The sequence below is a fragment of the Galeopterus variegatus genome, unplaced genomic scaffold, assembly GCF_000696425.1.
Source record: "Galeopterus variegatus unplaced genomic scaffold, G_variegatus-3.0.2 Scaffold4798, whole genome shotgun sequence".
Lineage (NCBI taxonomy): Eukaryota > Metazoa > Chordata > Mammalia > Dermoptera > Cynocephalidae > Galeopterus > Galeopterus variegatus.
In genome coordinates this window covers 150,295-167,409 of record NW_007730909.1, presented here as the reverse complement: position 1 = coordinate 167,409, position 17,115 = coordinate 150,295, and the positions used below count along the sequence as shown (strand labels likewise).

Here is a 17,115-nt window from a genome sequence, read left to right as displayed (position 1 = left end):
GTGTTGCCCCCGTACCGGACCGGGGACCGGCAACGGGATTGCAACCCTCGGTGTTGCCCCCGCGCCTCGCTCAACCAGTGAGCGGGAACCGGTCTGTATGTGGGATCCGAACCCTCGGGCGGGAGCACCGCCGCGCTTCCCAAGCGGCACACTATCCAGTGCGCCACCGGGCCGGCCCCCAAAATATGAATTTTGAGGAAACACAAACATTCAGTTCATAGCAACTGTCCTTTCAAAATATAGACAGTTCCCTATAATATAATCCCCTAAATATATTCAATATGATTATGCTGAATAAATACTAAAACTATATGCTAAATTCTTAATTTTACTTCTCTTACACAATCATTAATGATATATTGCCTAATCTTGAAAATGTTCTTTAATTTTTTTATCTTTCACAAACACTAATTTGACCATTCAGTTCTGTCTAGGAAATGTACCAGTTACAGTTATGTCTGTTGATTGATTTCTTTATTTCAATTGAATTAAGTTTTTGAACCCCCTTCTAGTATTCATGCTTTCATTTTTGTGTTTTCTACTTACCTTATTTCATATTTACTCTTATGTAAAAATTTTAATAGCCATATAATAATATGGCTATTAAATTATAATATAATATTACTGTGTGAAGGTGACACTATCAAAAGAAAGCTATTGGGCCGGCCCGGTGGCGCACTGGATAGTGCGCCGCTTGGGAAGCGCGGCGGCGCTCCCGCCCGAGGGTTCGGATCCCACATACAGACCGGTTCCCGCTCACTGGCTGAGCGAGGTGTGGGGGCAGCACCAAGGGTTGCAATCCCGTTGCCGGTCCCCGGTCCAGTACGGGGGCAACACTGAGGGTTGCGATCCGTTGCCGGACACGGAAAAAGACAAAAGACACACACACACAAAAAAGAAAGCTATTAACAGGCAGGGCCATCATACAGTGTCTCAAAATCTTTGTCTCCTGATGTAGGAAATCTCAGTTTGTTCTACTAAATGGGTCTTAAGGGTATTACTGATATAATGTGCAAAAGTGTAGTTTGTGTGAAAATCAATATTTCCTGTGTCTGTATTTCACCTTTTGACTGGAAGGTGAGAGAATGGTTTGGGGTCCTGTGGTGTCAAAATACCTATCTTTAATTTCACAGAATATACTCTTTTTTGTGGTTCTGAAAGCATTACTGTTTGTTCTGTTCATCAATTTTTTGTTCGCTATGCTTTGGTAGTTAGCTGAATTGTGTAACTGTGTGTATAAATATATACACACATACCCACGTGTGTGTGTAAATATATACACGTGTATGTGTGTGTATTGTGTAACTGACTATGTGTATACACACACACACACACACACACACTCACCAAACATACCTGTAATATACAGGTGTGTATATATAAAAGCAAAGTACTTTCAGTGCTATGGTATAGACATTCAGGACCCATCTTTTCACATTGAAGAATTCAAACAAAATATATTTTTTATATGGAATCGGGACTGATTTGTTATATAGTTTGTGCCTAGATTTCAGGGTAAGAATAATGAACATTTTGACAAATATTTTTGGTAAAGCAGAGCAGTACAAAGTACCAGAAGGCAGATGAAGGAGGGTTCCAGAGAGGACACTTCGGAATGAAAGTAGCTAGCTGATTCCTGGCTTTACAAATAAGTTCACAAAATTAAAGTAGGCATAGAAAATATAAATGTTATTTTTCTAACTTAAAGCACTCTGGGCCGGCCCTGTGGCCCACTCGGGAGAGTGTGGCGCTGGGAGCACCGAGGCCGCGGGTTCGGATCCTGTATAGGGATGGCCGGTGCGCTCACTGGCTGAGTGTGGTGCTGACCACACCGTGCTGAGGGTTGTGATCCCCTTAGCAGTCCAAAAAAAAAAAAAAAAAAAGCACTTCTACTAGTATATTATTATTATTATCCAGAAGAATGTCTCCTTTGAGGAAACTGAGACCCAAAGGAATTCAGTAAATTTCTCAAGACTGCAAAGCAACACTTAGTGTGATGTGGCCTTTGTGCCTCACTGTAAGAAAACTCTTGTATTGCTTTAGTAAACCCTACAACATTTCAGCTTTCACAGAGATTATTTTTTCTTTAACTTCTTTTTTCTAAATAAAATAGCTTAAAAAGCATGATTACACTGGAGAAAAATGTTCTGCTTTACAGATTTAAGGACTTTAAAATTATATATTATTTTGTAAAAGCCTCAAAGGTATCCTTGTAAGACTTCTCATCACAGAATTCAGCTTTCAAACATGTTTATTATTTGCCAGGCTTCTGGGTTAGGTGTAAGATAGGTGTTGGTAAATAGAGTACATCTGATTCCTGTACTCATGGAACAGATAATAAGTAAACAAATGTGTAGTTATAAAACATAAGAAAACAGGATATAGCGATAGAGAAAAAATGATGAGGGAAACCACATATAGGTCAAGAAAAGGCTGTTTGACGGAGTAGGACTTGAAGAATGGGTGCTCATGAGAAAAGTGGTAAGGAGCGTTCCAGGCAGAAAGAATAGCTATACAGCGTCGATAGAGAAAAAATGATGAGGGAAACCACATATAGGTCAAGAAAAGGCTGTTTGACGGAGTGGGACTTGAAGAATGGGTGCTCATGAGAAAAGTGGTAAGGAGCGTTCCAGGCAGAAAGAATAGCTATACAGCGTTTTTTCTGTTAAGGACCAAATAATGAATGTTTTTGTTTTTCTGAGCCATACAGTCTCTGTTGTACCTTCTCAACTCTGCTTTTGTAGGACAAAATGAGTTGGTGGAGGGGAGGAATGGGACAAGATGAGGTTGGAGAGAGAAGCAGAAGCCAGGTGATGCCAGGCCTTGAAGCCATGGCAGAAGGGCTTTCTACTTAATTACATGTGTGTTAGGAAGCCATTTGAGGATTTGAAGCAAGACAGTGAAGTGCTCTGATGTAAGTTTTTAAAATATTGCTGTGGCTGTTGTGTGGTGAATAAGCTTCAAGAGTTGGAGTAAGGGAACCAGGAAGGAGTAACCTAGTAATTCAGGTGAGTGATAGTGGTAATATAGAAAAAATTTTCAAATTCAAGATATATTTTGGATGTAGAAAGCATGCTACATGCTGGTAGATTGATTGTAGGGAATGAGGAAGAGGGAAGACTCCAAGATAATTTCTAGGTTTTTGGCCAGCTAGCTAGGTCATTCCATTCTCTGATAGGGAATGGGGTAGAAAAAGGAGCTTCATTTTGGATAGGTTAATTTTAAGATACCTATAAAATTGGGTATGCAAATCTAGTTCTCTGAGAAGTTTGAACTGAAAATGTAAATTTGGGAATTGTGAACATACAGATGATATTGAAAGACCTAGAAGTAGATGAAATCACAGAAACAAAAGAGGGCCCAAGTTTGAACCATGAGGAATTGAAACATTTAGTGTTTTTGTAGACTGAAAAATGGCTGCAGAGTTAGTTGTACTTTAAGGTCTTAAATTATAAAATAATTTAATTTTGACATTTATTTAGCAGAGTTGTGATTTTTGACACTCATTTCGTGTGTGTTTTAAATGTTAAAAGACAGTTTTAAATTCAGAAATAGTGATAATCAGTTCTGTTCCTTGCAGGCAGGGTAAGGGTAGACAGAGCCTTTTCCTTTTATAGATTGCTGTTTGGGATGTAAACTTGACAGTTTCTAGGCTCAGGTGCACTAAAGAAGGACTTACCTTTCTTCTTCTACCCTCTGTTGAGCACTCCATATTTAATAATAAGAAATAACTTAGTGGAAAAGCCACTAGGTAGAAAATAGAGAGAACTGGGATTTAGGTGTAATTCTGCTGCTAATAATCTTCAACAAATTACTAGAACTTTCTGGATTTCAGATTATTTATATATATTTATATATATATTAATATATATCTATCTATCTATCTATATATATATATATATATATATATAAATACAATTAGGTCTTTTTTTTTTTTAGCCTAAAGAGCTTTAAAGTTATGTAATGATTATGTGTCATTTGATAAGTTTCGGTTATTAAGACTTAGGCAGATCATAGTTTTTGCAGTTTGCTGTTTATTTCTGTGCCATAATATGTGTTCAGAATAAAACCATTTCAGTTTTTAGTTGTGTCTTAAAGCTGCAGAGAAACTTTAGTTTTAATATGGCAAGAGCTTTATTATCTCTATTTTGTAATGCTTAACAGGTTTCTTAGATTTGTCTTATGCTTAATTTCTTCTCTCAAATTAATACTCTAGTAGTAGTAACTGAATAATATGGTAGCCTCATAAATCTATAAATGTTAGTTCTTGTACTTTGAAAGTTTGTTTTCCTATTTAAAAAATAGCTGAACAAAAGAGATGTTGACTTTTAAAATACTCTAGAAGCAGCTTCTTGTTGCTAAAAGGAACATTTATTCCAAAGTCTTTCTATCTGTACTATTCTCCAAATAATATCTTACTGTGATTGAATGGGAGAAAGGCAGAGTCAGAAGAGTTTCATCCTGCTCACTTTTCATTTATTCAGAAAATTGCTAATTGAGAACATGTCAGGCACTGGTCTAAGCATCTGCGATGTATCAAGCAAAGATCCCTACCTTTATAGAACTTATGTTTTGGATTTATATACTTGGATCTGTGACTTGTAATCCTGATCAAGTGGGGAAATTGAAGCCTTGAACTGGACATAGTTTGAGTTTTTAAGTGACTTTCTTCTTTGAATCTTTGTTAACTGAAGTCTTTTTGTAGAACAAATCACAGCCTACCATTTATTTTTTGTATGTATGGTCTCACCTGCTGAAAATGATGTCTGTGTGTAACTACTTTTTCAATATATTGATTTTCTACCCATTTTTAGAGAGGAAAGAAGAGCCAGCATTTTAAATATTATATTTATTTGTGGGTAAAATAAGATGTTTTTCGAGGGTACTAATTGCCTGTGGAAACAAAGTTGGTATATTAAAGTTAGCTCTGGACTATTTTGTGGGCCGATTATTTTAAACAGACTTAACTATTTAATAAAGCTTTTTGAGTGCTTTTCCCTCCTTTCTAGGAAAATGTGAATGAATTTAAAGAGATACTTTAAATGGCATTTATGTACAAAATATGACTGCAGTGAATTAAGAGGGATATTGATAGAAACACCTGGGAATAAGGATTTTGTTAGCAAAGATAGGTTTAGTTTAGAGGCCCACAGAAGCTGAGTTTCTCCTGTATTTCGGCCATCCAAAGATAAATAAGATATGATGCCTGCCACCAAGAAGCTAATAGTTTTAGTGAGATAAATGGATTTGAAGGGGAATTATTTTGCTTGAGGAATTCAGGGCAAGGTCGAAAGAGGAGGTGACTTTTGATGAGCCTTAAAGGACTATTAATGATTCATCATGAGAACAAAGGCAAAATATAGTCCTAGTAGGGGAAATGATATGAAAAAAGGCAAGTAGGGATGAGCATAGTGAGGTAGATCAGTTTATATGGAACATAAAGGGTCTTCAAATGGATTTGTAGGAAATGAGAGTGGGAAAGTAGTTTGGACTAGGTTTGGGAAAACATTGTAGGGGATGTGGGTTTTATTCTTTTGGTGGTGGGAGCCATTGGTTTTTCATCTTCAAAAAGAGTTTGACTGCAGTGGAGAAGATTGAGCAAAATGTTTAGTATGAATGCCATTTTCCGTGCTTCGTTGCTGCTTTCTATAGTTCTCCTGCTATCTTGTCCTGTCCTTTTTTCTAACTTAAAGTTGTTGGAAGAAACTGAGAATACAATATATTGAATATGGGAGTTGCTCAGGGTGATGACAGGAGTCAGAAAGAAGAGAAAGGCTGGGTGTAAAAACCCTTAATGAATGTGATCTGGGGAGAGTGACCTGAATATGAGGGGAAACGGCTGAAAGAGGAAGAAGCTTTTGGGGATAGGATGAGGGAAAAGGGGTTATTAGAGAGTCAGGAAGATAGCAATCATGGGATATGAGGGACATAGGAAATTGAATGGCTTCTACTTTGAAAGGGTTTGAAGAGAGATGATGTTGGGGGAAACCCAGGTTTAAAAATGTTGCTGTTTAGCAAGTTTGCCTATGTTAAGTACCAGCTATTCTTGTTTAAAGTTTTTGAGTAGACTGTAAGCGGTGCAAGGGCAGGTACCCCTCTCTGTCATGTTTCTGTTGTAGTTTTTGATGATGTCCTTATTATTAAATATGTGAATGAATGAGCTAGTGCCTGTTTCTCTCATCTTTGTGTCTCTTGCTTCTTACATGTAGTTGGCATTCAATCGTCCTGTTGAAATGAATCCCTAAGAATAATACTGCAGTCAAAATGGAAACCACCATAGTTTATAGCTACAGACTGCTGAGATCTGTTTTGTCTTCTGTATGTGGAGTGATACCTCTACCTACCCAAGTTAATTACTAAATCTAACCACCATTTAAAAACAGTGTGATTTTTAGGCTGTATACCTCTGGTTTTTTGAGACTGGAGTCTGTCAATATGCTGGGAACCAGATTGTACAATCTTGTGAAACTGATTTTTTTCCATGGTACTCAAGAGAACAGAAATACAAATTGCCATATTGCCCTGCTTTGTATATATTTTGTTACTTAATTCTGTCAGTGTCTCTGTTACTCAGAGTTTAACTGTGGTACTAATAATATAATAGCTTTTAATGTATATCATTATCTTAACCATTGGGAATGGAGTACTTTACAAATGACAATTTATAGTGGCATCCTTCTGTGGCATACTACTTTTTTGCTTTTTGCATTCCTTTCTAACCAGTAAGTGAAAAGCAACCATTTTTCATGGAGCTATTTTGTACTTACAGAGAAATTCTGATTTTCTAAGGTGTGATATTAAAAAAAAGTTTGGAAGAATATTTGAACCAAGAATGCATTTTTTAAAATGATGCTGAATTTAGATGATTTTTATCTGTTTCAACTTGTGGCAAATTGTCTTTATGTATAAAATTATGAAAATGTGTTGTCCTAATACCTGTTCTGTACTCTTACTTTGAACCTCATGACTTCTCTAGTAATATTCATTGTATTCTGCTTTGTACTGAGATCATATGCCTGCTAATATTCGGCTCCTCCCTTCTGTCCCACAGAGATTGTAAAGTGATTCAGTGCACCTTGTATCCCCCCATAGTGCCTTATTAGCACCCTGCTTTGCTTGTTGGCAGCAGTTATAAATATTTGAATTGTCAGTTTGGGGAAAGCTTTTTATATATTCTTTTGGATGGGTGGTTGATATTTAATATTAGGACCTCATTTGTTTAAGAGCTTAAATACTTAAAGCAGAGAATGACAGTAGGGAATATTGCCACTAAGAATGAATTTGATTTTGAAAGTGAGAGTAGTGCGCTCTTTCTAAAATGCTTGAAGTTAAATTACCAACTCTCTCTATCTATATACATGTAAGTAAAATTACTTATAGAAGAATCTTCTGATAGCAACTGAGAAAAAAGTCTTCCCTGCAGTGACTATCTTAGTGTTTTGTTAAAGATACTGATATGATTTCTCTGCTCCCAAGCGCCGCACTCTACCGAGTGCGCCACCGGGCCGGCCCAAAGATGTAATTTTTTTAAAATGCAAGGAAAGCTGTATTCACAGAAATGAGGAATGTAGTATGCAAATTTGTATTGTTGCAGAGTGGTTTATAAGGTTGACACACTCAAATTACTTTGTAATTCACATTTTACATTGTTTGGCATTTAAATTGCTTTTATGAATAATGCTTGTGGCATCATAACTTATGTTTATGATGTAATACAAAGGTACTTCAGAAAGTTTGTGGAATAATAGAATTAATAGATAATAAAATCTTAATTTGGAACCATAGTTTGTAGCCTTTTGTGAAAGCTGCTTTCATTGAGCATAATTATTTTGAAATTAATCAGTGCTTTTTTGTATGTATCAATATTTTGTTCCTTTTTATGGCTGAGTGATGTTCTGTTGTATAAGTGTACCATGACTGTCTTATCCATTTATTATATACTTGTTGAAAGACATTTTTTATATGGATTTTCCTGATTATGAATAGAGCTATTGGGAACATTTGTGCACAGGTTAGTGTAAATATGTATAAGTTTTCACTTCTCAAGGGTAAATACATAGGAGTGGGATTGCTCGGTCATATGGTAAATGCATATTTAACTTCATAAGAACTGCCAAACTCTTTTCCTATGAGGCTATAATATTTTGTGCTCCCACTAGCAGTGTATGATAGTTCCAGTTCCTCTGAATCATTGGCAGCATTATTTTATTTTAGCCATTCTCATGGGAGTGTAGTGGTATTTCATTGTGCTTTTAATTTACATTTCCCTGATGGTTAATGTTGCTAAACATCTGATCATGTGCAATATTGTCTTCTGTATCTGTATGAAGGTATTTCAAAAAGTTCATCGAAAGATTCATATTATCTTTTAATTCTGTTTTTCCACAAAAAATATGCATGTCCTTTTTGGTGAAGTGTCTGTTCAAGTCTTTTGCTCATTTTTTAATTGAGTTATTTACTTTCTTTGCTGAGTCTTAAGACTTTTTATATATTCTGGATACAAGTCATTTGATTTTTCTCCTAGTCTGTAGCTTTTTATTGTTTCAACAGTGTCTGCAGAACAGAAGTTTTTAAATTCAATGAAGTCCAATTTATCTTTTTTTTTTTCTTTTATAAATTATACTTCTGGTGTCAGGTTTGCAGTTGTTTAAAATTCTCAAGTGACATTTTTTTCTTACGTTTCATTGTAATAAAATCTTTCTTTGGATTACTGTGGTTCTTTGGAAATGATATGATATAGTTAGGTATTCTTCTAAAGCAAAGATTAATGCCGAATGTCAGTCAGTGACTTTAAAAAATCAGGACTCAGAATTGCATAAATATTATTATTACAACAATATAAGAACATGTTCATGTTGAAGAAATTCTGCAAAGGGAAGAAACAGAAACGGCTAGGCTAGTGTGGCTCTTTTAAGTCAGTGGTTTCCTAACCTTTTTACAGCTTTCATAGTTTTGCCTTTTCTAGAATGTCATGTAGTTGTAATCATACAGTATGTAGCCTTTTCAGATTGGCTTCCTTCACTTAGTAATATACAGTTAAGTTTTCTCTATGTCTGTTCATGGCTTGATAGCTCATTTCTTTTTAACCCTGAATAATATTACAGTATCTGGATACCACAGTTTATCCATTCATCTACTGAAGGACATCTTGGTTTCTTCCAAGTTTTGACAATTATGAATAAAGCTACTATAAACACCTGTGTGCGAGTTTTGTGTGAAAATAAGGTTTCAACTCATTTAGGTAAATACTAAGGAATGTGATTGCTGGGTCATAAACGTGTGTCTGGTTTTGTAAGACACTGCCGAACTGTCTTTTAAAGTGGCTGTACCATTTTGCATTCCCACCAGCAGTAAATGATAGTTCCTGTTCTTGTACTTCCTCGCCAGCATTTGGTGGTGGTAGCGTTTTGGATTTTGGCCATTCTAATATGTGTGTAGTGGTATTCATATTGTTGTTTTAGTTTGAAGTTTCCTAATGACACATGATGTTGAAAATCTTTTCATATGCTTATTTGCCAGTTCTATATCTTCCTTGGTTAGGTGTCTGTTTAGGTCTTTCCCTGTTTTTTAATTGAGTTGTTTTTCTTACTCCAAGATGTCTTTGTATATTTTGGATACTAGTCCCTTATCAGATGTCTTCTGCAAATATTTTCTCCCAGTCTTTGGTATGTCTTCTCATTTTCTTGACTAAAATCAACTTTTCAAAGCCCTTCAGGTGATTCTAATTCTCTGCTGGATTTTCCATCCACTGTTCTGAGCTACTTTCTTTTCTTCTGTTTCAAGGCTAAGTGCCACGAACAGCCATCAGTTCTCAAATACTCATTTCATCCTTTCTGTCAGAGCTAGTCCCATCCTACTACCAGCTTCCCTGATGTTGCTACTTGTTCTTCCATGTCTCTCTTTCTCTTATCCTTCAAATTTCAACTCTTCATCTGGATAACCTTAAAGTAGGTTTTCTTTAGTGATAACGCTGGTTGTACTTGATCCACGGGCCCCTTTGATTCTGACACCGCCTCTGCAGCAGGGTTCCCTTCCACTTGCCTTGTTGGTGCAAAAAATAATGATGGTTGTGTTAGAGTGTGAGATTAACAGTGTTACCCCTCCTCCCATGTTGTCCCCACTTTCTTTTTTAATTTTTTTGTATTATGTTAGTAATTTATGAAATAATTTACTTTTTTGTTTACTTACTGTGTATTTTGGTTTATTTGCCAACTCACCGCCTTTTTAAAAACCTGTTTTAATCTTCATAAAGGTTGAATTTTTGTCATTCCTACCATTTTATTGTGTGTGTTTGAACAACTAGCTATTCACTTTTCATGTATCAGTAGAAAAATATTTTTCTAGGGCAATATTAGAGGAAGAATTTATTGCTCATGGAATGATCTGAATAAGAGAAGAGATTGCAGCAAGTACATTTGAAGCATTTATTTTACTTCTTTTAGTTACTTGTTTGTATGCATAATCTTTCAAAAGTAAACACAACAAAATTAGCTCTTAACAGTAGCTATTTTCCTTTTTTTTCTGACCAGTAAGGGTATTATTGTAACCCTTGGCATGGTGTTGTCTGCACCACGCTCAGCCTGTGAGTGCACCAGCCATCCCTATGTAGGATCCGAACTCCGAACTTGCGGCCTCAGCGCCACCAGTGCCGCACTCTCCCAAGCGAGCCACGGGGCCGGCCCAAAAGTAGCTATTTTCTGCCTAGTAAAATTCACTGTTATTGATTTGTCAGGATAATTTTTTGAAGTATGATGCAAATAAGGCATTTATAACACGTTGTGCTAGTTGATTGTATTTTTTTGTTGAAAGACATGTATAAATATAAATTATAAATATTACATAAGCTTTTTATATTTTATTTTCAGTCATATAAATCAGCGATTTTAGAGAACATGTCTTATTTTATAATGTTAACTTTTTATTTAATTGGTCAGTTTTTCATTCATTCATTCAACAAATATGTCAGGTACATTCGTCTGTTCCAAAATTAGGGTTATTTTAATATAGTTAACATTTAACTTGATTTTATAACAGAGGTAAACAAAAGTTTACTGAAGTCCTTAAGAATAATTAATTGGCTAAATATTCTCATGTTTGGCACATGTAATTTTATTCTTGTGTGTAGTATAGTTTCCTCTACCATTGTCATGATTTTAATTGCTACTCAAAATTTAGTAGTTCAGTAAAAGAATATGGTGCTTGGTGAAGAATTTTGTAAATAGGCACATTTTCAATTTGCTGTTTTTTGTTTGTTTTGTTTTTTGGGTTTTTTTAGTTTTAACTACCTAGGGATTTGTGTCTGAGAAGTGCTAGGTTTAATTAATTGGAGGTAATGATATATTATTCATTTTGCATAAAAGTATTTGTTTAACAGAACTGTCAACTAACCGATACAGATGTTTATCTCTTTTGATAACAGTCAACGTATTTATGGAATAATTTCTGGGTGATGTATCTTGAAGTCAGGAAGCTTAGTCTTGTGAACAAAAGATTAAATATGTAATAAAATACTAAATTAGATAGTAGTTTTCATACTATACATTTAGTAGACTACATGTATTGTTCCATTATTAAAATTTAATGACCACTTTCCCCCCAATATATAAGAAAAAATAGATTAGATACTGTTTTCTCAATTTGGACTTATTCTCCCATAGTATGTATATTGCATATATTTTCTTTCAATCTTTGGCACTTCCAGCCATTTACTTATACTAGATCTAATGTGGAATGGCATGTTATTTACATGTATAGTCATGCACTGCATAACAATGTTTCTGTCAATATCAGACTGCATTTCTGATGGTGGTCCCATAAGACTATAATGACTGTATCATATGGCCTAGGTGTGTAGTAGGATATATCATCTAGTTTGTGTAAGTACACTCAGTGACATTTGTACAGTGAAGACATCACCTAACGATGTATTTCTCAGATTGTATCCTTATCATTAAGCAATACATGACTATTATTTATAATTTGAGTTTATAAATATCTGTATATGTCAAAACACATTATAGTTTACATTTTTCAAAAAAACACCGTGACTTCAGATTCTCCCCAACCCCCCCAAATTTAACCACTAGTGCAGATTATCTGTGGTAAAGGATATTTGGAGATATAAAATGTCTATTTAGGATAGAGTTATTGAGAGTTAAGCTAGGCCATGAGAGTTGGAGAGGTTGACAGTGTAGTCCCAAAGTGTTATAAGAACTTGGGACAAATACACTACTTCTCCATGATAAAGCTAGAATCAGAATCTGGATTCTGCTTCCTAATCAGTTAATTTTTCCAGTAAGCTGTTAGCATAGCAGGAAGGAGTAGTTGTGAATAACTTCTGATCGGAAAAATACTAAGCTTGTGGTCTATGGAAAGGAATTCTTTAATTCTAAATAGTCTTATCAGGGTTGGATTATGTATTTCTGTTGGATTGGATTATGTATTTCTGTTGCTTATAACAAAATACCTGGAACAAGATAATTTATAAGAAAACAAAATTTATTGCTTAACAGTTTCTGAGGCTGAGAAGGCTAAAGTCCAAGGAACACATCTATTGATGGTGACAGTGACCCCTCACATTGCATGATGGTGGAAGCAGAGAGAGAGACTAACTTCCTCATTCACCTTCTTTTTAAAGCCCTCAGAACCATGCCCATAACCACCATTTTTAATCCATTCATTACAGCATGGTCCTGCATTCTGATCATCTCTTCAAGGCTCCACCTTTCAATTACTGTAATAAGGTTTCCCACCCTCTTAACACTATCACAGTGGGGGGCAAGTTTTGGGGGAACACTCAGTCCAAGGCAGATTAGGAAGGCATTTCAGACTTAAGGGAACTTTATATGGAAAAGCAGATATCCTGAAAGTGTGCTCCATGTTGGAAGTGAATCATGGTTTTAGAGGGCGGAGATGAAATAAACAGTTTTATATGTACCAGGTATTTGGAAATGGCAGAGCACTGTTGTATTTAGCAAGAAGGTCATTGTAGCTGGAGTGTACTAAGTTAATAGTTTATGTTTCTTGAGTGTTTACTGAGTGCCAGGCACTGTTCTAAGTGTGTTACTAGTGTTAGTTCAATCTTACAAGAAAGATACCATTTAACGTATAAGAAGACTAAGGCACAGATACTAAGTAATTTACTCGAGGTCACAGCTAGTCAGGGAGGTGGGACTAGAGGGCAGGTGTTAGTTCAATCTTACAAGAAAGATACCATTTAACGTATAAGAAGACTAAGGCACAGATATTAAGTAATTTACTCGAGGTCACAGCTAGTCAGGGAGGTGGGACTAGAGGGCAGGTAATTTGGCAGCAAAATTGGTACTCTCAATCATTATTAAAAGATGGGGGAGTCATGTTTATTGCAACACTATCTACAATAGCCAAGAGTTGGAATCAACCTGAATGTCCATTGACAGATGACTGGATAAGGAAAATGTGGTATATATAGTCAATGGAATACTACTTTGCCATGAAAACGAATGAAATTCTGCCATTTGCAACAACATGGATGAACTTAGAGAAAATTATCTTAAGTGAAATAAGCCAGACATAGAAAGAGAAATACCACATGTCCTCTCTCATAAGTGGGAGCTAAAATAAAGAAAAAAAAGAAAAAGAATCACAATGATACATTAAATTCCCAAAATCCCCCCCCCCCCCCCAGAAAAACCAGAATGTGTTTATTAGAGGTGGGAAAGAGGGAGGGAGAGGGGAATTGGTGAGAAACTAGTTAAGGGTCACAAAGATAGATTATGTTTTGTAAACATGAGTATACTAATCCTGATTTGATCACATATTGTACACATTTGTACACATGTATTGATATTTGACTCTGTACCATTTGATTCTGTATATTCTGTACAAATATATATAATCAATAAAAAAAAAAAGATGGGGGAGGGAAGGTGTAATAGGAAATTTACTTGCAGCAGTAGCCTGGGGCCAGTTCTGTAAGGCCTTTGTGTTTATTATAAGAATTTAGGATTTTATTCTGACTGCGATGTTAAGTCATTGGAGGGCTGAGAAATACCCAGGTTACTTTATGGTTCAGGACTATACATAAACATTTCTTAGTCATCTGTGTATGGGTTATAACTTAAAATATTTCTACTGGAATATAACATATTTCTTTGATTTAAAATTAAAGATTCTACTTCATTATTTTATTAAACAGATAGGTACATGTACTATATATATATATATGAGTGTGTGTGTGTATAATAAACTAATGATCTTTTCTGTTAATAGGTACGAGAAGATGTACTAAATTCATTGAATAACAACTTTCTTCAAACGCTAAATCAAGCTTGGAATGATCATCAAACAGCTATGGTGATGATTAGAGACATACTAATGTATATGGTAAGTAGCTTTTTTGTTTTCCTTTAAGAAGTTAAGCATTTTAAAACAAAATGACTTTCTGTCAAATTGGATGTTACACCTCAGTATGGAAAGTGGTATTTGTTTTTATTTTTTAAACAAACAGTATTTCCTTTGTGATGGCCAACATCAGTCCATGTGAATAACATCTTAATTTTTCAAACTGCAAAATTAGAATGGAAAATGAAAGGAAATGATTTAATTTTTTTTTTAATATTTAGCACTTATGCTTCAAAATGTGAAATATTGAAAAGTCTTATTACTTAACATCTCTTCTTAAGTAATGGTGGTTAAATGATAACATGAGAGACAGAAGCTAAATATTCTCTTACAGTCTTTTAAAACCTAAGTCCTCGGGCCGAGCCCGTGGCGCACTCGGAGTGCAGCAGCGCTCCCGCCGCAAGTTCGGATCCTATATAGGGATGACTGGTGCGCTCACAGCGCTCACTGGCTGAGCGCGGTGCGGCCAGTCTCAAAAAGGACAAAAAAAACCCCCCAAAAAAACCTTAAGTCCTTATATCTTCAGTGACAGAGTATGTCATATTAATACAAATATTTTCCTAATAATTATCTTTTAATAGCTGCCATTTGTTACTCCAAATAGTAAATCCTTGTAATGCATGATTGCTGCCAGTCTTGTTTAAGGATATTAGGCTGTTCAGATATATCAGTGTATTCAATTTTTGACCTATTATTGCTGTTCCTGTTTTTATCAGTCAGAAAAATCCTGTTCAGCAAGATAATTTAGAAAACATTGACCTGAGCTAAGATTTAACTGTGTTTATTTTTTAAAATTCAGTATCATAGAATTAAGCTAGATTCATTAATTTTATTGTGTCACTATAAAATTAAAAAGTCTGATGACTTATTTTTTCAGTGCTTATGCTTGGGAATTGGCCATAATGATTTTCTTCCAAAGTTTTACTCTTTTCAAATTTTTTTTTCAGTTTCTTTACTTTTGTTTTTTAGTTGCAATGCAGAGATGAGAACTTGTCCTAGTTTCTTTTTACTTAACAGAATAAAGCAATGTTTAGAAAGAATTTCCAGTGAGAACAAACAGCTGTAAAATTTTTTGTTCTGCTGAGTGAATTCAGTCAGGCCTGTTACCCCTGGTTTTGTAATAGCTTAGTGGCAAAGGGGTCAGGGAAAGGTCACTTAGTTTTTCAGGGATTTGATAAAAGGTATAACAAATTATTAGCTTTTCTGAGCCTCATTTTCCTCACCAGCTTATAGATTCACCTTGTATTATCATTTTGGGAGTGAATGAGATTGCATGTGGAAACATATAATATCTGGCATGTAAATGTGCAATAAGTTAGCTTGCTGCTGGTCTTGGTGAATATTTAAATTCCATACCCATTATCTAACACTAAGATAGAAAATCATATGTAATTTCATTGTCCATTGCTATATTGACAAAAGAAATATTTTAAAACTTCACACACACACACACACACACACACACACACACACACGTTATTTTTAAAATTTGTTTTCAGTTCCTTTTTTTTTCTTGCAGTGGAATCTCAAACCTTGAAGCCTGCCTCTACTGCTTATGTCACCATGGTCAAGAAATTAATTAGTTCATGCCTCAGCTTCCTCATTTATAAAATGAAAATAATATTGTACTAATTGGGTAGGGTAGCTGTGAGGCTTAAATGAACATGTAAAGCACTTATAGGGCTTGGCCCATAGTAACACACTCAGTAAAAATTAACCGGTATCGATATTTCTTATCCCTTCATCTTTTCGTCAAACCCCATCTGATAGTACCACAATGCTGGATAAACCTGGTGACTTACCTTTCCTGTGTCTCTGCTGGAGGAAACTTCACACAGGGTACATCAGTGCCACTACTTGTCTGTCTGTGGTCACAGACCTTCATTCAACCCACCTCACTGCCCAGCAGCTTCACTCTTTTTCTCTAGTCAGCTCGTTCCACCAGTTATTTCACTTCAAACCTCCAGCTCTCCCTCTGGTCTTCACACTCTTAGTAAATGACCTACCTCTCAGAAGAAAGAGAAAGCATCAGGTAGGAACGATATTCTTTCTTGCCGCTAAATCTAAAACTTTACCTGTGTTTTCTTCCCTTTTGTGTTTTTCTTTTTCCTTCCTGTTTTTTTTTCCTTCTTTTTTTTTATCTTTTTTTTTTTTTTTTCCTGACTGGTAACGGGATCGCAACCCTCGGTGTCGCGCCCGTACTGCGACTGGCAACGGGATTGCAACCCTCGGTGTTGCGCCCGCACCGCGCTCAGCCAGTGAGCGGGGACCGGTCTCCACATGGGATCCGACCCCTTGGCAGGAGCGCCACCGCGCTCCCAAGCGGCGCACTCTCCAGTGTGCCACCGGGCCGGCCCTTTCCTTCCTGTTTTGATGGAGGGTGGTATCTCCTCTTCTGTCAAAGGCCAGTTCTCCACTTATGCCATGAATCACTTATGCTATGAATTCCTTCTATCTTGCCAGGAATCTTAAGTATTTTCGGGTTCTGCCTTTTTTTTTTTTCCCCAGGATCTTATTAATCAGCATTAGACCTGTTCAAGCCACTCATCTTCAAAAAAAATTCTAATAAATTTTCTGATGAATCCCTATGATCTCTTGTCTGTCATTCACAGGTAAATGTCTTGTCACAAATATTGACACTTGCTAGCTCCCTTTTCTCACCTTTCATTCACTTTGATTATGTTCCAGTTAAGCTTTTACCACAATAGTTCTGTTCAGTTTTGCCCAAGGTAT

The 17,115-nt window shown here is 35.8% G+C and overlaps 1 protein-coding gene across 1 annotated transcript in view; it reads left to right on the top strand.

Annotated features, from left to right (window-relative positions):
• CUL3 (cullin 3) overlaps positions 1-17,115 on the top strand; it is a gene marked incomplete at its 5' end in the record, with an annotated part of 80,033 nt that overhangs the window by 5,073 nt on the left and 57,845 nt on the right. The window contains one exon of the mRNA XM_008588383.1: positions 14,251-14,364. Coding sequence (XP_008586605.1) covers positions 14,251-14,364 — 114 coding nt within the window. The remainder of the gene's footprint in view (positions 1-14,250; positions 14,365-17,115) is intronic.